The sequence below is a fragment of the Manacus candei genome, unplaced genomic scaffold (assembly GCF_025592945.1).
Source record: "Manacus candei isolate 608988 ecotype Guabito, Panama unplaced genomic scaffold, ASM2559294v1 h1tg000045l, whole genome shotgun sequence".
NCBI classification, from domain to species: domain Eukaryota; kingdom Metazoa; phylum Chordata; class Aves; order Passeriformes; family Pipridae; genus Manacus; species Manacus candei.
In genome coordinates this window covers 3,658,499-3,677,950 of record NW_026138093.1, presented here as the reverse complement: position 1 = coordinate 3,677,950, position 19,452 = coordinate 3,658,499, and the positions used below count along the sequence as shown (strand labels likewise).

At 49.7% G+C, this 19,452-nt stretch overlaps 1 protein-coding gene and 1 pseudogene across 1 annotated transcript in view; one reads left to right on the top strand and one right to left on the bottom strand.

The window, feature by feature from the left end:
• Nucleotides 1-19,452, bottom strand: part of LOC127474815 (zinc finger protein 208-like) — a 1,262,639-nt pseudogene that overhangs the window by 948,285 nt on the left and 294,902 nt on the right.
• The window catches only part of LOC127474819 (zinc finger protein 850-like), a 315,187-nt gene that overhangs the window by 11,603 nt on the left and 284,132 nt on the right, over nucleotides 1-19,452 (top strand). Inside the window, exon 2 of the mRNA XM_051796122.1 lies at nucleotides 9,719-10,306. Coding sequence (XP_051652082.1) covers nucleotides 9,719-10,306 — 588 coding nt within the window. The remainder of the gene's footprint in view (nucleotides 1-9,718; nucleotides 10,307-19,452) is intronic.

The following is a 19,452-nucleotide window of genomic DNA, read 5'->3' as shown; positions in this document are numbered from 1 at the left end:
GTTTGAGATCTTAAAAGGTTTGCAAAGGACATGGAGGTTGCTGTGGTGTCCTCTGATGGTTTCAACTGATAAACTCAATGTTTCCAATCCTTTTATCTGTGAGGGGACTGCAGGCCATGCTGGAAAGCAGGTGTTACTGCAGGTGACTTTTTCTGCTCTATGCAATGAGTTAGCTTATAAACTCCTAAGGCAAGCATTTTTCTAATGAATTCAGAAATTGTTACCAGTGTATCACAGGCACAAGAATTAACACTAATGTTTGGAATCTGCAGTTCTCACACAACTTTTCTAGAAGATCAGTAATTTCTGAGAGCTGGCTCCTGTTTGCAGTATAGAGCAGTCAGCTCTGCAATGCATGGTTGCTTCATGTGTTGGTTGGTTTATTTTCCAAGATTTACAGGTACCATAAAATATTGCCAAAAGCAAGAAAAATAATTATTAATATTTTTTCTCCCCAATAGCCAGAATTTCATGTGTGTGTGTTATTGGTATAAACAGCAAGTCTTCTTTTGAGTAGGAATAAGACTCAGTTCCTAAAGGCAGTGAATTGTAGCAGACACAAGGTCTAACATTTGTTCTTCTCCCCCTCTCTTGTTTTTTCCTAACAGATAACGCTCATTATTCTGTGGTAAATGATACTCAGATGTTCTGCAGCAGCAGGAAATTCAATGTGTGGGTACCATTAAAGGCCTGATTCTATTTTCTAACTCCACAGTGCAAGTGAATGCATCCAACAGCCAGGGCAGCTTGATAAGTGATGCTGTAACAATTGTCAGGCCTCCAGGAGGTGAGTAGGAAAAAGTGCTTTTTCTGTGCATGGAACAATTCCACAAACACTCTGTTGAACAAAATGTGATTTATTATCAGCTGAGGACTGGAAGTTCAGAAGAATATGTTTGCATTAGTAGTTCTTACTAACAAAATTGTTCTTTTTGGCTTCTAATTTGTCACATGATTAACTTTAAGAACTAGAGCATGAAAACAGTTGTGTAGTTAACATATTGTGAAGGTGAGAGGTGTATCATGTACTTCATTTTTTTCTGTGAATGGAGGTGTATTCTCTCAGGGACAGCTGATCTAGTCCAAGAATAGAGAGAGACTCACCCGCATTTTGGAACCTGTTTTAGAATAGAAGCTGAAAGTGCTGACAAGGAGCACTCACTGGATAGACTCAGAGAATTTGTTTAATAACAGTAATAGAAACCACTGGCAATATATTGAGCCAGAATCCACCAAGTTCTATAGCTGTAAGAAAGTCAGTTCCAATGTGCTGATTTACAGTGCCTGAGGCTCTAAACCCCTCTGTCTGTTCTCTTCATAACAATTGGAAATGAGATAATTGAGCAAATATGCCCTGAACACTGTGAGTGTTTTGTTCTGTGGTTTTGTTTTGGTTGGCTGTTGGTTCTTTTTTTTTATGTCAAGAAAGCTTTTCCATTTCTAGCTGGTGTAGGTGTGTCCCTTTTGCATTCCCTTTGCATGGCCATCCTGGAGAATTAGCTTTGGTTGAATAAATGCCAATGGAAACAATTAATTTAAGGCAGTTTTGAATTCTAATGTGAGAGCCCAACAACTCTTGATCTTGAGAGATGTGTAGGTGTAGCTGTTGAGTAAGAATAGTGTAGAGTGACATACATACCATTTTCAAGGAAAAGAAAAACAAAATCAAAGAAAAGAGAAATCCCATAAACCTTACAGCTCAAAATACAGTTAAACTTGAAACAGTTTGCTTGCAAACAGCTGGATTAGGTTTGGGGCCAAACCAGCAGAAAGACTTCAGGAAAGTGAGTAAATACAATACAGAGTTTGTGTGACAGATTACTAAGAAATAAGGAAAAGGTCAATTTCCAGCACATTTTAGACTTTTCCAATTTTATTGTCAAGTTGCACCTAATATTAACAAATAGACTTTGTTATAGAATAATAAAACTGCATCTGAGTTTCACTGCTCATTTAAGACTGAGCAGTAAGACAATGTTATTTCTAATTCCAGTGCCACATTTTAATTTTGCATAGCAAAATTTGGTAGTGAAAATTTTACCAAATGACAGAGTAAAGGATCTTTAAAGATAAGTAAGGCTGTGCAGAGGTTTATGACAGCCATTCAGATAGACTTTCTTTCATCATTAGGTTGTTGTTGATTACAATTAGAAAACTTATAGCTTTGAAATGATCTTTTTTATGACCTTGTGGTAGTTTAAAAGCAATACCTCATTGGTTAAATAGGTTTTAGTTCGTGCTTCCTTTTTAGTTAATGCTCTGAAAACATGTTATCCTGATTTACACATAAAATCCTGCTGAAAAGCACGTGGCATTCCCTAGGATATGTGTGTTTAACTAGAATTAAATTAGCAGTGAGAGTGTTTAAAGAAATCTTCCATACTAGGACAATGTCTGTTTGCTTTACTGTGATGTTTATTACAATGACTCTTTAAATGCTCTACAATTCCATTGCATGGTAAATTATGAGTGTAATGGTGATTTTACACTGGGTTGTAATCAGTGCCTTCACACTTTGTAAATCATTAAATGAAATCTGGGTGCCACTAAAATAAGAAGAAATTTTATTTTTTACTTCAGCAGTCAAGATTTCACTTAGACAGAAGTTTTGTTTGATCAAAGAGTGAGAGAGATCTCATTAGGTACAAAATCACAGCCTTTTAATGAATGTGAACATGGAGCATTCTCTTTTCAAGGATAAGAAAAACAATGCTGTTCCAGAAATTTCCATTGTGGGGAGTACTTGATGGAACTGGATGGAAGATTGTATAAAAGGGAGAGTGACAGAGGACAAAGGAGTATTCCATTGTGAAGTTACTGCTGATCACTGTTTTACAATTATGAGACAATTCTTTTTCCAACATGCATTTCTTTATTTACACTGTATATACTTATTTACAGTTAAAAATTTCTCTGTGGGATTTTTCTCCGTAGTTTCAAAAATGAATTTTAAAAATCTGAAATTTTATATCTGAATTCTTGAAACTCTTTGCATAATTAAAATATTTTTCCTTCATATAGCTTGTTTCCAACCAAACAGTAGCTTGGATACCACGTGAAAGGGGATATCCTTGTGCTGTAAGGAGTGGAAAATGTAAATCCCTGCAAAATTCTGAGATAATGAGACAGAAAGGCCACTGAGAGTGAAGAGAGAAAAGGAGAGAGAAAGGGAAGATACAGCAGTTTATTCTTTTCTATAGTAATGATACTTGCCAAACATACCTTAATGTCTGAGATTTCTGATGTTGCTTTTTGGCTTTTTTACTGTCATCAGGTGAGTGAATATGACCTTTATGCAAAATAAGACAAGATCACAATTTTTTTTTCAAACTAAAAATAACCTCTTAATTTTCAACTTGTGTTAAAGAAACCTTTTTCCAGAGTTCTCTGCTGTCTTGCCATATAATTGAAGTGAGAGAATGAAAAAGTGCCCAAATACATCAGTCATGCCAAAGTCAAGGAAATCAAGATTTGGCCTTCTACCTGCATTTTAGAGAAAAACTGTCACAGCTGTCTCCCAAATAACTTTGATAGAAGAAAGAAGAAAACTGGACTTGAGTTCAGTTTGTGTTCCTTTCAGGAGGTGTCTTTCCTGACACCGTTCCTGCTCTTCTGCACTCCCAGGGAGCACTGGGACTTTGTTTTTCATGGTGATTTGCTCCCTTCTAGCCCAGTCTGCAGCCACTTGGGATTTCTGTCTAATCAGAAGTTCTGCTCAGCTTTAGTGAACGAGTGAGAAGCAGAACTGGCACACAAACTCTCCGTACTCTGTAGTGTATTAATCAGTAAAATTCTCCCAGTTTTAAGCAGACAGTTGTGTTATTTATCATAGCAAATAAAGTAAAGAAGAATTAGTGAAAATGGGGCAATGCTTGTAATTCTTCTGCATATCTCTAAAATATTTCTTTGTGTGAACTCCTTTTCATCACTCCATAATTGTGTTACACTTATTTGCCTTTTCTGTGACTGTTTCAGAAGGAGGGTTTTTCTGTTCTTGTCTTCACAGCTCATAACTTTTATTCCTGGGATCAACTGTCTTCTCACATTTTTAAAAAAGCAGATTTTTATGATGTGGTAAGTATTAGTGAGCACAGCATGAGTGAAGTCTTGCCAGAGATTTCATTACTACTTCCTTACGTTCACATCCTAAATTTATAGCACTGTGTTGGCTTTTAAATTTATTCCTAAAGTCGTCTAGACTTTAGAGAAAAAAGAAAAAGAAGGAACAGGAAAAAATAAGAAAAAAAAAACAAAAACAAAAAGAAAGAACAAGAAAAAAAGAGGAAAAAAAAGAGAAAGAAAAACGAAAAAAGAGGAATAAAAAAAGGAGGAATAAAAAAAGAAAGAAGCAAAAGAAAGAAAAAGAAGATAATAAAAGAAGACAGAAAAACTAAACCCCCAAAGGCCTATCCTTTCTCGCCGCAAGGACTACAACTCCCACAATGCACCGCGCGGGGCGGAAGCCCAAAGAGGGCGGGCAGGGGCCGAGGCCGCGCGCTGATTGGCTGCGGGGCGAGTTTCTAAGGACGATGCGCGCGCAGAGCGAGCGCCATTTTGTCCGCGTGGAAACGAGTGGGGGAGAGGCGGCGTCCGCTGCGCTGAGCTGTGAGTGCGGGGGGGGCGGCGAGAGCGGGGTCTGGGGATCCCCTCGGGGGCTGCGGGGAGCGCGGCTGTGGGTGGAAAGGCTGGAGGGCTCGGGAGGGTTTAGCGCGGGGGTTCGGGGGTTCCCGGGGTCTTTGTGAGGGGTCCCTGAGGGGGTTCGGTGTCCTGAGGGGACTCAGGGAGGAGTTTGAAGGTCCCTGAGTGGGTTTGGGAGTCTCCAAGGGGGTTTTGGTTTCTGAGGAGATTTGGGGGGGTCCCAGGTGGGCTTTGGGGGTCTGTGAGGAGGTTTGGGGGTCCTGGGGGGCTTTTCGGGGACCTTTTAGGTAGTTTTGGGGTCTCTAGGGGGTTTACGGGGTCCCAGACTGTTTTGAGGGTCCCTGAGGGGGACTGGAGGTCCCTGAATCGGTTTGGGGGGTCCCAGGTGTGTTTTGCGTGTCACTGAGAAGGTTTGGGGGGTCCGAGGGCGGGATGAGGTCTCTGAGGGGATTTGAGGGGACCTGGAGAAGGTTTTGATGGGTCAAGGGAGGAATTTCAGGGGTTTTGAGGGGATTTTGGGGGGTCCCCTAAAGCCCAGCAGTGGGGTTCAGGGTGTCTCCCAGCCCCCAGGGGAGGGGTCCTAGGGATGCCCCCCAAAATCCGGGGTGGGGGGAGATGTACCACATCCTGGTAAGGGGATCCCAGTGCCCCCAGTATATCCCAATGACTTCCCAATGACCCTCAGTACAGCTTAATAACCCCCTTAGTAACCACCCAGTGTGTCCCAGTGACCTCCCACTGCCCCCCAGTATGGCCCAGTGATCCTCCAGTGAGCACCCAGTAACCCCCAGTATGGCCCAGTAACCTCCCAGTGTCTCCCCGTGTGTCCTGGTAATCCCCCAGTAACTCTCCAGTTCTCTGCCAGTGACCCCCAGTGTGCCCCAGTTCACCTGCAGTCCCTCCCAGTGTCCCTCAGTAACCCCCCAGTGCCCCCTGGTTCCCCCCACTGTGTCCCAGTATCCCCCAGTAATCCCCCAGTGCCCCACAAAGCCCCCTGACTGTCCCCAACGTGTCCCCAGATGCCCTTGACCTTTCTGTGAGCGTGGGGGGGGCGTTTTTGTTGTCAGAGGGTCAGGGGGGGGCTCCTGGGGTGAGAATTAGGGTTCGGGACATCAGAGATGGGGTTTGGGGACAGTGGGGAGGGGTTTGGGAACAGAGGAATTGGGGGTGTCAAGGGGGGAACTGGGGCTGTGAGGAGGCCCTGGAGACATTGGAGACACCAGGGGGGTCTTGGGGTGTCAAGGGGGGAACTGAGGACACCAAGAAGGTCTTGGGGACACCAGAGGGGGTCTCAGGACTCACCTGCTCGTGGTGCAGTCCCTCCTCTCCCCCCCAGGCCCTTTTAACTCCTCCCAAATGTCTCTTAACCTCTATTTTCCCTTTAATCCTCTCCCCCCATAGATCACTTTGATGCCCCAGTGCCCCAAAACCTGTTTTAACTCCTGCAAATGCACCCAAAGCCCCCCAAGCCCCCCCAAATCCCCATCCAACCACCCCCAGATCCCTTCAAATCTCCCCAGTACCCCCTGGAATCCCTCCCAACCCCCACAAAGAGGGATCACCCACACCCTGGGACAGGAACACAGTGGGCTGTACTGGGGGCACTGGACTGTACTGGGAGGGCACTGGGGGGGGCTCAGGTGTCCCACGAAAAGGTGGCCCAGCTCCAGGAGAGATCTGGGGAGCAGTGAGGAGGTACTGGTCTGTGCTGGTCTGTACCCCCAATCCCCAAAGCCCCTCCTCAGCTCCACCAGGACTCTCCCACACCCCAAAGCCCCCCAGGTCCCCCCAGGCCCCTGACTTGGTCCTGCTGCCCCTTGAGCATCTGCAGCTCCTGCAGAACCAGGCATTTCATCAGCAAATGTGCAGGTGACACCAAGCTGGGGGTGTGTTGATGTGCTGGAAGGCAGGAGGGCTCTGCAGAGGGACCTGTGTGAGGAAAAGTGTGTCAGCAGGAGCAGGGAAGGGATTGTTGGGCTGGAGTGAGCGCTGGTGAGGCCACCCCTGGAGTGCTGTGTCCAGCTCTGGGCCCCTGAGTTGAGGAAGGCCCTGGAGGGGCTGGAGCAGGAGCAGAGAAGAGCAGCGAGGCTGGGGAAGGGAGTGGAGCACAAGTGGTGTGAGGAGAGGCTGAGGGAGCTGGGGGTGTTGAGGCTGGAGAAGAGAAGGCTCAGGGGAGACCTCCTGACTGTCTGCAAGTCCCTGCCAGGAGGTTGGAGCCAGGTGGGGGTGGGGCTGTTCTACCAGGAAGCAGCAGTAGGACAAGAGGGCTGGGTCTGGAGCTGTGCCAGGGGAGGTTTAGGTTGGATATTAGGAAGGAATTTTTTGCTGAGAGAGTAATCAGGCCTTGGAATGGGCTGGGCAGGGAGGGGGTGGAGTCAGCGTCCCTGGAGGTGTTGAAGGTGAGAGTGGATGTGGCCTCAGTGCCATGGTCTGGGAAGCACAGCGGGGTTGGATCCAGGGTTGGACTTGATGATCTCGGAGGTCTTTTCCAACGTGGCTGATTCTGTGATTCCCATTCCTATGGCAGCACATGCTTGAGGCTCCATCCCCAGGGTGATAGAGATGTCTGTCCATATCTATCTCCAAGGTTAGTCTGTAAATGTGTGGTGTTAGAAAAGCAGGCTAAGTTCTGGGCTGGTTGTGGAAGGAGAAAGAAGCCCAGAGGCCAGTGCAAGCAGGCAGCCCTCAGCTTGCACCTGATGTCCCCTCCCTGCAGGTTCCTGTCCTTGAGCCCAGGCCCTGAGGTGAGGCTGAGAAGTGGCGCGGAGGTGAGCCCAGAGCTGTCCCTGAGGTGAGGCTGAGAATAAGTGCAAGGCAGAGGTGCTGCTGAGGAAGGAGAGCCCCGTGGTGGGGAAGAAACAAAGCTGTGAGTGCCCATCCCTGAGCAGGTGCTGTGTCCATCCCCTGTGTGCCAGGTGAGCTGGGGCTTTGCTGCAGAGCTGCGGGCGCTGATTTGAGCGTCTCCAAGTGCTGAGATGGTGGGCACCCAGGAACACCAACTGTGCCTGGCCACGGAGCCTGCAAGGAGGAGCAGAGACAGCGGTGGCAGTGTGGGGGGCCAGGTTGTCCCTGTGCCTTCCCCTGCAGGCCCTGGCTGTCCCTGCTGGGCCCCTGTCCATCCCCATCAGGTCCCTGCCCGTCCCCCGGGCTGAGCTCCCCCCAGGAAGTGCCGTGGAGCTGAAGCTGCTGCCATCCCCCCCTGCAGCCGCTGCCCCAGCCAAGGGAGCAGCAAAGGCAGGGCCAGGAGCAGAGGCAGCAGCAGGGGAGCCCTGGGGGGGCCGGGAAGCTCTTGTGTGGGTCAGGAAAGAGGCACTGGGCACGAGGCCGGGGCTGTGCTGAGCAGGCCCAGCCCTCACATCCCCCCAGCCAACGCCGGCTGCCCGGGGGGCTTGGGAGGGACCCCCAGCCCGTGTGCCCCACACTGAGCTGGCAGAGAGAGAGCCAAGGGACAGGGCCACGGGCAGGGCCACGGGTGAGGGACAGGCAGGGCCATTGCAGGGCCACGGTGAGGGCACAGCCTGTGGCAGCAGAGCTGCCCAGGGCCGGGGGCAGCCGGGGGTGTTGGGACCAGCCAGTGCTGGGGCCGAGCAGAGCACGAGGCCTCTTGCAGAGCCCTGGAGCAGCCTCCCACTTGCCAGCCCCACCCTGGTGGGGTGACACTGTCCCCTCCCTACAGGACACTCCCCCTAAAAACTTTCAAGGGGGCCTTTTGTGTATATTGCTGATTGATGCTGGGGACCTGAGGGAGCCTCTGCAATCCCATCCATGGGGCACAATCTCCTCTGCAGAGCTTGACTCCCTGCAGACTTTGCAGGGAAATCTGTGCTGGCAGCTGCATCCTGAGCCCGAGGGCAGTTTGTATCCCTGAGTGCTGATCAATCCTGGGGACCCAAGGCATCCTCTGCTGTTCCATCCATGCAGCAGGAGTCACCCTGCTGCCCTTGACTCCCTGCAGAGGAACAAGTACCATCTCTCTGGGAGAAGCCAGATGCTGCCCCCCAGGCCATCAGAAGTGGTGCTGAAGCCTCTTTCAGCCCAGCCCTGGGTGCAGTTTTCTCATCCCCTCACTGAGTGCCCGCTCCCCCAGCTGGCACTGACCAACCAGGGTGTTTGGCACACTTGGTTTGGTGGTTTGGAGAAACAGCCCCAGACTGGCAGGGGGCCAGAGAACCTCGAGGAACAGCCCTGGAGTGTTTTAAGTGACACTACATTAATACAGCTTTTGATTAATATATAGTAAGTCAATCAAGTGCTCATGAAATGACATCACTCCCCTCATCCTCACAATTAAACACCATGTTTTTGGGCTGAATCTTCATATTTTGGAGTATTTTCTGGCTAAACTTTAAGTTTTTGCCGTTTTTGGGGAGGGTTGCTATTTCTGAAGGGGTTGCTATTTCTGAAGGGATTTTTTGCCTGAATCTCGATGGTTTGGGTTTTTCTGGGCTGAATCATGGTGTTTTGGGGGGTTTTATGGATACAGGATGCCCGGTGAGTTCTAGAGATGGACTTGGGCAGGAGGAACCCCCAAGCCAACGCGCTCAGCCCTTGTTTTCCCCCCATCAGGATTTGTCCTTCTCAAAGCTTGGTCGGATGGAGGAGGAGGCTGCGAGGAAGAGGAAGATACCTTGGGCCCCCCAGGCAGGTGAGGAGGAAGTCAGTGTCCCTTTGGGCGGGTGTTGTGCTGGCTCTGTCAGCCCAGCATGGCCCCGGCTGCAGGACAACCCCGCTGGCGCCGCCGTCCTGCCGGGGCCGGAGTTGGGGGGATGTCCTTGGCCTTCCCTGTGGGCCGGAGGCAAATCCCCTGCCTGTCCTTCTTGCTTCCTGCCCCAGGCCCCGAGCTGAGGAGGGAGAGCCCGGAGGACAAATCCCCCCGTGAGACCCTGGTGGGAGAGGCCGTTTTGAAGGGCTCCCCGGCGCAGGAAGGCAGCGGGGAGGAAAAGGGCCGGAGATCCCCCCGCAGGAGGGGCTCCAAAGCCAGCCCAGGGTGCTCTGAGGAGGAAAGAGCCAGCCTGTGCTGGGAAGGCGGCGGGAGCTTGAGGGGGAGCTCTGAGCTGGTGGTCCCTGATCAGCCTCCCAGCAGGGAGAAGCCCTTCAGGTGCTTGGAATGTGGGAAGAGCTTTAGGTGGAGCACCAGCCTCCTCACCCACCAGCACATCCACATTGGGGAACGTCCTTACACGTGTGGGGAATGTGGGATGAGCTTCAGTGACAGCTCCACCCTTCGCAGACACAAGCACATCCACACCGGGGAACAACCCTACCCATGTGGGGAATGTGGGAAGAGCTTCAGTGACAGCTCCACCCTTCGCAAACACAAGCACATCCACACTGGGGAACGTCCTTACATGTGTTGGGAATGTGGAAAGAGCTTCAGGGACAGCTCCAACCTTCGCAAGCACCAAGTCATCCACACTGGGGAACGGCCCTACACGTGTGGGGAATGTGGGAAGAGGTTTCAGACCAGCGGGAATCTCGTCAGGCATGAGCGGACGCACACGGATGAGAGGCCCTTCCGCTGCACCGACTGCGGGAAGGGCTTCAACCGGAACTCCCACCTCGTCACCCACCGGCGCATCCACACCGGGGAGAAGCCCTACAAGTGTGGGGAGTGTGGGAAGAGCTTCACCCGCAGCTCTGCCTTGACCCAACACCAACGGACCCACCAGTAAGAGAAGCCCCACCAGTGCCCCGACTGCAGGAAGAGCTTCGGCCGCTACTTCCACCCCGAATGAAGCCCCCGATGGGGAGGCAACCCCTGGAGTCCAGTGACTGTCAGTCCATCCCTTTCCACCACCCAGTCCCCTTTCCCAGGGGCAGGTTCTGACAACAGAACCCTTCTTGGGGGGTGTGTGGAGATTCCTGCCTTGGCTGGGGACCCCCCCAGGGTCACTCCTGGAGGTTGAGAGCAGAGATCCCCCCACCAGCGTTGGTCTGGGGGAGTTCCATCTGTCTCTAATTAAGAATTTCTCGTTTTGTGGCAGCTTGAGTAGAATTGCTTCAACAATTGCTTTAGTGTAGAGCACTGTCCTATCTTATCCTGTACAGGTAGTTTTAGTGTATATATTATGCACTAAGTAATTCTGATGAAGATCTTTTGTCTGATCATTTGTATCCCTAAATAAATTCCTTTTTATCAATAGATCTGATTTGCCATCATTAAAAGCTGGACGGCAAAAGTGATTCAGTCACACTTCTGTAATTCCTCTAAACTGAAACTGTTGGCATGATCCAAGGTTGAGATTGGATCCAGCAGCCCCCAGCACCGTACAGTAAGTTGGGAGCTCAGAGGGGCCACCCCCCTTTCCCAGCCCTCCTGTGCCCAAAGGCTCTTATGGTACCATTTATCCCACCACACTACCCCTGCTCTTTTACCCTTCTCCCTGTTCCTCCCACTTTTTCATAGTCCACTCAATCCCCAGCCCCAATCAGGATCACTCTGGGGGTCCCAATCCCCATTTTTCTCCCCTCTTTCACCCCTTCCACATCATCCCCCCACTCTCCAGCCCTCTCATGCTCAGTTTGGGGGTCCCACTCTCCAGCCCTCTCATGCTCAGTTTGGGGGTCCCACCCTCCTCTTTCCCCACTCTCCTGACCTCTCCCACTTATTTCCCATCATCCTCAGTGGTCCTCCCCTCCACTTTTGGGGGGTCTCACTCCCCTCCCACTCAGTTTGGGGTCCCACTACCCCTTTATCCCCTCTAGCCCCCCCTTTTCCCACCGACCTCCCCCTTACCACCCCCCGCTCACCCGAGAGCTCCTCGCCCGCAGCCAGGGGGGCTCCCAGCACCACCAGTACCCAGAGAAGTCCCCCCAGAGAAGGGGTTGGGTGGGGTCCTGGGTGGGCTTTGAGTGTGTTTGGGGGTCCTCGGGGAGCTCTAAGAAGGTTTTGAGGGGTTCCCAGCACCTTTTGGGATGAGCTGGGTGCCTACTGAGGGGCAGGTGCACTCCCAAAGCCCCCCCAGAGTGGGTTTACACGGGGGGAAACAGGGGAGTCCCTATTCCCGATCCATCCCGGAGCCAGTTCTGCCCCCCCCAAACTCGGCTCCACCCCTCGTTATCCACCCCCCCTCCCCCACTGCCCCCCAATAACCGGCACTGGGGAGAACTGGGAAGCTTTCCTGGGATCAGGAGTGGCAGCAGGGGAGGGGGGACACACGACCCCCCAAAATCCTCACAGGGACAGGAGGGGTCCAGGCTGGGCCCGAGGCCCCGGGGAGGGGCTGCGGCCGCCGCCGGCTCAGGAGCTCTGTGGGGAGAGAAAAGGGGGTGACAGCGGGGTGGGGGGTCCCCGGGGGGGCACAGACGCTCTGGGGGGACACACGACCCCCTGGGACCCCCCTCCCCTTCTGGCGCAGGTAGAAGCCGAGCCCCAGCGCCAGGGAGACGAAGGCCAAGAGGAAGCCCCCGGCCCCTCCTTGGCAGCAATTGCTCAGGCTGATGGAGCCCGGCAGGGCCGGGGCCGCCGGCGGTGTCCGATCCCGGCAGGAAGCGGGGAGGGCCCCGGGGAGCGGCGGCGGCGGGCGGGGCCCTGGGGGAGCCGCCCCGAGGGGTCCCCGCCGCCCGGGGCACTGAAGGAGCCGCCCCGGGACGGGCCCTGGCGGGGGTCGCCAGAGAGGGGGGCGAGCTGGGAACAGAATCAGCTCCGGAGAATAAACCGAGGAAAACCAAAGGGCCGCGCCGGGGGAGTCTCCGCCGCCCCGGAGCTGAAAGAGCTGCCCCGCGGGACGAGCGAGGAGGGGCGGCGGGGAAACAGTCGCCCGGGGTGTGGCGAGGGAGGCGGGAATGGGATAAAAGAGAGAGAATCGAGGAAGAAATCGCTTTGTCTCCCCCGCCCCAACTCCCTTTTTACACAGATAAAAGCAGGGATCAACATGTGCTTCCCTTCCCTCTTTTCCCAACAGGGGAACTGAAAACAAAAAAGAAAACCAGGACAAAGAGAGAGAAAAGCCAACTCTGGAAAACTATTTGATCTTAAGTTGTGCTGCCAAAGGAAACTCTGACTCCAGAGGTGCCCCAGAGTCGGCAGAGCCCCCACCCTGCCCACTCACACCCTTCAGCTCAACATTGGGGTTTTCCCCTCCCTGGCACTGCCCAGTCCAGCCCCTCCCTGGTCCCCCCATCTCCCTGCCCCTGCCCCAGCCCAGCAGAGCAGCACACTCAGGTCTGGCCCTGCAGCAGGCCATGGAGGCCATGGAGCTCAGGGACAGGCCCTCTGGGGCTGCAATGCTCAGCACATCATCAGCTCAGGCAGCTCCTGCAGCCCCAGGGCCAGCCCCGCTCCCCAGCACAGCAGCAGAGAATCGGCCCCGGGCTCCTCAGGCCCCATTTGCCATCTCCAGGGGCACTGGCCACCACCAGCACCAGCTGGAGCAGCCTCAGCCCCTCAGCCCCCACAGTGGGACCCTGAGGGCAGCACACGGACTCCAGGGAGAAACCAGCAAGGCAAGGACCCTCTGGGGAGTCTGCTCCTTGGGCTTGTTCTTGAGAGCCCTGGAGAAGAAGAGCTGAGGCTTCAGGCTGTGCCCGGAGCAAATGGAGCCCCTTGTGTGGTGGAAAGAGTGCAGTGGAGCCCAGCTCATGCCAGCAGTGCCATGGCCACAGGACTGACCCAGCCCAGCCCAGGGACCAAGGCCCAGAGCACTGAGGCCTCACCGAGGCCCAGAAGGGGAGGGTGGCAGGAGAAAAAGAGCAACTCTCAACAGACCAAATGCTGCTGCTCCCTGGCACTGCTGCTGGGCTGGGACTCTCTTTCCCTGCCCCTCTGCACACAAGCACTGCCCTGCCAGACTCATCAGAGGTCTCAGAAGATTGAACTCACAGAAACATGTCACAGAAGGATCCTTGACTTTGTTTCAATGCATTCCTCATTTACAAAGACTCTGGGTCAAATTCAAGATGTAGACAGTGGGTTTTTGCCAGATTATAAAGTTGACTGAAATGCCAGGATACTGCATTTTGGAAGCAGCAGCAGCTCACATATTGCCTTGTATTAGTGGCTGAAGTGTATTGCTGATTCAAAGCTGGACTATCATCATCTGTGGGGGAGAGTAGATAAATAAATAAATAAAAATTGGCATTCCCTACCAACCCTGCTGCCTTGAAGCACTCTTTTCAAGTGTGGCCTCCACAGGAAAAAAACAGTTAAGACCACTTTCTTTTGATTATAGTGCTTTCCCCAGGCAGGAATTTTTATTTCAGGTAGAATCTTTGAACCATTACATTTTCAGTGAGGCATTTTTATATTTACAGTTGACATCTTCAGAGAAGAATGAAACTTCTGAGCAACAGCTCTAAAACATGAAGGTTGCCTGCAGGAAATACTTAAATTATTTTACACCCAAATGGAGCCTGTTGTTTTTAGCTAAAATTTATTAAACCTTAAATCAATGACCTTTCTTTTACTGAAAGCCTTCCCTTTGGAAAACTAACTTTCCCAAGAAACATATTTGGGTGAATAAATGCCAAAGAAAGGGCTATTGAAATCTAAACATTTTCTCCATTTATAGCTTGTGACCATTTAGTTCCTAAATTCCCGACTGCTACCTAATGTAGAGAACAGTGGTGCCTTGGTTGAATCACATATCATTGATTTCAGAGTGTCCCAGGGATCTCATTGACAGGAATCAATTAGAATCCAAAATCAATCAAATATGATGTGCACTATCACTCATCGAATTTGAATATCACAAAATAAATTGTAAGCATGTGAAAGAACCTAGAAATAAATTTTGAAAAGGTACAAAAATAAAAATCTGTAAACTTTGAGAAGATAATAGTGCATCTGAGCATGTTTCATGCCTGCTGGGGTAAGTTAATGGTGAATCCCACCTTCCCTTCCCAGCACAGGCTGAGATATATTCTTTTTGGAACATGAAAATACCCAGTGACTGAAGGCAGAGGACACACCAGTCAATGATCCAGCATTATTTTATGAACAGCCTGTTACACACCCAATATCAAACATGCTGCCAGGATATTACAAAATGCACAAGGATGTGACACTCTGAAAAACTGCACATTGTAAGTGAGCCACTGCACTTCAGGGAGAAAGAAAGGAGAGAATTCCTGAATCTCTACCAAAAGCATGTATACATGTGGCCACTTACCCAAAGAGCTGTTCTTGTTGCTGAGGACTCCTCTCTGAACACCTTCACCTGTAATTCTGTCAAGGTAATAAATCCTTCCACTCATCACAGCACACTCAAAAGCACCCTGCTATTTAATGTCAATGGAAAAATGGCCCAAAGTGTCTAAAACATTTCCTTTTGCTCCTGTAAAAGTGCTGGCATTTTACTTCCTTCCTGATAAGCCAGTGCCAATGGACCTGATTGTTCTTTTCTTATTCAAAGCATATCAGTAGTTCCAAAGCACTCTCCATCTTATCAGGTGTCTGAACAGCACAGTTACTGAAAACAGTTTGTCCTGCTCCTCTCTCCTTCTGCCAGGCTATCAGATAAACCCAACTAACTCTCTGTATTTACACACAGTCAAACATAAGCTGTGTCTTCAACACACTGTAGCCTGTTTCTGGCATGTTACAGGTTTGCTGCTTGACATTAGTTGTACCCAAAACAGCAGCAGTGAATTAGCTTAGAACAAAAATATAGTCACTCCATAGCACAGAACACAAAAGGGACACAGGATAGGAAAAAAAAGAGAAACCTTTTGTGAAGTAAGAATGATCACTCTCATCTCAGCAGTTCACAGGTATTTATCTGGTGCTACTTGAAAAAGAGCCTGGAAGCAGCAGGATTCAAATGCATTCAAAACAGACCTGACACAGGCCTCAAGAGTAGAAAAATAACTTCTTTTTTTGTTTATTTTATTCTCCTGTCCTCTAGGAACTGTCTCTGATTTGCAAGGGGTAAGAAAGTGAAAGAAAGGAAAATGCCTTTACAGTTTTTGTCTGTGACGAGACTGATTTTCATGATCCAACCTTCATTTGGCACTAAAAGACCCCCACAAAAACAAACCAAAAAAACACTCTCTCCCAGACAAGCCTCTCAGTAACTCTCCTTTTCATTGTATCTCAGATACAGAATTTTCAGTGCTGACTACTGAGGAATAACACAAGATCAACTCCTTCAGAAGGGCCAGGGCTTTGAAGATTTTGCTTCCTGCCCAGCCCTAGGGAATAGGCACAGCATCTCCCTTCCTTCTTCTCAGGATGACAGGATATCCTGGGAGGAGGACAGTGTTGGAAGAGTTAAACATTAACCTGGCTGTGCCCTGGGCACTCTCAGCTGGCTAAATGAAAAGTTCTGGAACACAGGGAGAAATCCTGAGTTGCAGCTCTTTGATTAAGTACAGCCTTCTTTAGAAGCTGAAGCTCCAGCCCCTGAGTGGAGGATCCTTCCCACCACTTCTCCCACTGACAGTCCGCCTGAGCAATAAAATATTAACTCAAACATAAAAGGACAGTGGCATTCATCCTCCACAAAGACAGGACCAAATCCTGTAGCCAATTTGATGGCAGAAAAAAATCTCTACATCTCCAGGACTTTAAACTGTTTCATGTCTGTAAGAGGGGTACTTTTGAATTAGATGATCAATGGAGCATAGATGCGTGAGAACGCAATCATATTAGGATGTGAAACCAGCCAGAGTATGGTACAATGTAACTTCATGGCACAAGCTAATTGTAAGGTCCATTGTGCTTTTTAGCAAGTCAGCCTGATATCCCCTATTATCAGAGCTGAGTTCTTCCTTGGTTTTGCTACCTATTGCAAGATAGATACATCTACCCTTGAAACACAGTGATAGAGGTCATACATAGGGGTGAGAAAGATGATGATGGGAGGAAGATTCTGTGGGCAGGGGTCGCTGGCCCCTTGCCCTACAGCAGGGCATGCACAGACTGTTGCTATCAGGTGATGAACAGGCGGGGTTTGGCTGCCACTCAGGCATCACCTTATACTGGGTACTGGCCCTACGTGGTGTAATGTGGAACTGATAAAATGGGGTGTCAGGACTGCTGGGGTGAGCGATCCTCATCCTGCCATGGAGACTGTGTTGTTCCATGGGGACGCCCGCTAAGCACGGGCACCGACCAGCTGCTGCAGATCCTGGCAGCCCTGGCCTGTCTGTGTGGGTAAGCACAGTTTATTGACAGGAAGCAACTGAGAGAACAAACTTTTTAATATCCTTTTAGTGTTTCTTTAATTCCCCTTTTATGTTTACAGTATTTTTCCTTTAGTTTCCCTTTTTACTAACCAATATCGTGTTATCCATAATATTGTGTTAAGATCCTTTTTTGGTATCCCTTTTCACTAGTTAATACTGTATTAAATGCTGTTCGTAGTATTTGTTTTAATGCCACCCGATAAGGTAGTTATTTTGTATCCTTTTTAGTTTTTAATTCCTCTTGCTAAGTTTATTACTATTATTATTATTCTCACTGTAATAAAAGATATTTTGTGCATTTGAATATTTCTGGCACTTGTCTTTATTCCGGACATGTATCCAAACAAACTTACACACACACAGCTTCTACTGAGAAGCTTCTGTCCTGTCAGGACAGTCAAACTGAACAAACGTGTTTTCTTGCTGCTGAACTTTACAAATGAAAAAAAATAAGTTACTGTTCTATGCCCAAGGTTCTGGATCCTGCCCCATGTATAACTTTAGCAGCTCTCCAGATGGAAGGGGATACCACAGCATTGGTGTTACTAGGAGTGACTTTGTGCATCCCCAGACATGGAGCTGTAGCTCACTAGACACTGAGCAGCTTACCTGTTTTTCCCCATGCCCAGTTTCCTAAAACTGAGGAAAGAAAAGCAAGTATTTGTTTAGACAGCACCACAAACCAGAGGCTGGATGGATAAAAAAGTAATTTAATAAGCCTCACTCTCAGGAGATGCTTAATAGACAGAAACACTCCTGTAGAGGAGCAGCTAATTCACAGAAGCATCAAAGAACTTCAATCAGACATTCACTCCACAGGGACAAGGCAAGGTTTGCCTTCTCTTCATCTGAGGTGAGGTTAAGCTCTTTAACATGAACAGTGCTGCTCCTCCAAATCTGCTTCAGTGCTTCCAAGTATGACAAAGGAAAGCGCAGCCCGTGAGTCTGCTGGGGAAGAAGAAACAGAAAACAAATCCTTCAGCTGAGAGCAGTGTCCTTATTGCACAGCAGTGTGTGAGGCTGTGGGGAGGGAGCAGCAGGAATGTGCTCCCTTCCCACATGGCACTGGTGTCACTGAGAGCATTCTCCAGAAGACTCGGTTTTACCCAGGCCTGTTTTATCTTCGTAGGGAAAATGCTGAACTCTATTCCGTGTTCTAGCACGCTTTTGGAGGTGGGGATGTTTACAGCATGTGGCTTTCTCCTGTGGTTTACACATGGAAGAATTAAATAGCCTTAAACTTACACTCTTGCCTAGCCCTACCCATTATTTCTGGAAGCTCACAGAAGTTTATTTCTAGCTGCCACACACAGTCTTTGGATATAGTTTGACACAACCACAGAGGAGCTCCATTCCCAGGCCTGGAGTCTTCAAGGGCAAGAAGGAATATTCTGGGATCTGCACATGTTGTTCAGGTGCCAGTGTACAACCTCAGCTCTGGAGGACCAGTGAGATTTACTTCCAAAGAAAAATAAGTGCCAGGCAAAAAGCCTTGCTGTAATTACCGAGACAAGGACAGACTGTGCCCTGTTTTGCCATTCGAGTGTTTCAGATCACAGAGCTAAGACACAGCATCTCACTGCCAAAAAAGCAGAAATAAAGGTTCCAAAGCTCAAAGCCATGCTTAGGAAGGATTTATGACCCAGCAAAAGCACACTGTACCTGCGAGCAGGAACAGAGACAACCTGAAAAGTACATTTCAGAACAAGGTAGGTCTTTACTCACAGTGCTGACCCACCCTACCCTAAAATGAACACCCCTGCAGTGTGTTCCATTGGATACAGAATCTAACATGGATTTAGCATGGCAGTGATCCCTAGGGAATATCTGCTGGCCTATCCAGTAGCCTCAGTAGAGGATGTGCTAAGGACACACCAGTAAGAGCTGGTTTTAGTTGCTCCAGTAGCTTTGCTCACTGGGCCATAAGGCATGCACCAGAAATCCTGTTAACATCTCGAGTGTTTAATTAAGCATGAGATCACATTGCTCAGTTCCACTGTTGAACTGCCTCTGTGGTGCAGCCTCAGCTCCTCTGGGCACTGCAGGGCTGGGCAGAAAGGCTCTGGGTGCTGAGGATCACGGCAGAACCCAGGCCCTGCTGCCATTCTGGGCAAGCTCATCTCATGCAGCAAAACCCCCCATGGAAAGATAAGTTTTGGGGTGTCTGCAGGAACAAACCTGGGCCGTGCCATCCTCACTGCCAGTGTCATCTGTCCCCATCATGGGGGTGTCTCTCCTGTTCCTTAAGGAATGATACACATAAACCATCTCCCTGCGGATTTCATCCTAAAAGACAGCAGGGAGGAAACAGTTACATGTGATCCACAGCCTCAGACTCATCTCACTGCACTTGCCAATGCTCCTGAATTCTGGAGTCACTCTTACAACAAAGCCTGCAAGTCACCCTCCCAAATGAATTGTCCAACAGCCACCTCCGACAGCAATAAGGGACTCTCCAAAACACCTCTGAAAATTTATTTACAATCATCTGCTGCCTTAAAACTGCCCCTGCTAGAGTCCCAGGAGTGATGCTGTACAGAAAACAGGCCATTTAATTATTAATGAACAGGTGTGCACCAACACATTTCCAGTCTGATACTGATCTGTTTCTTAAAAATCACATGCCCATCATCAGTCCTTGGTCAGAGCTGTGCAAAGCAATTCAGAGCTCTCTGGGCAGGTTGCACA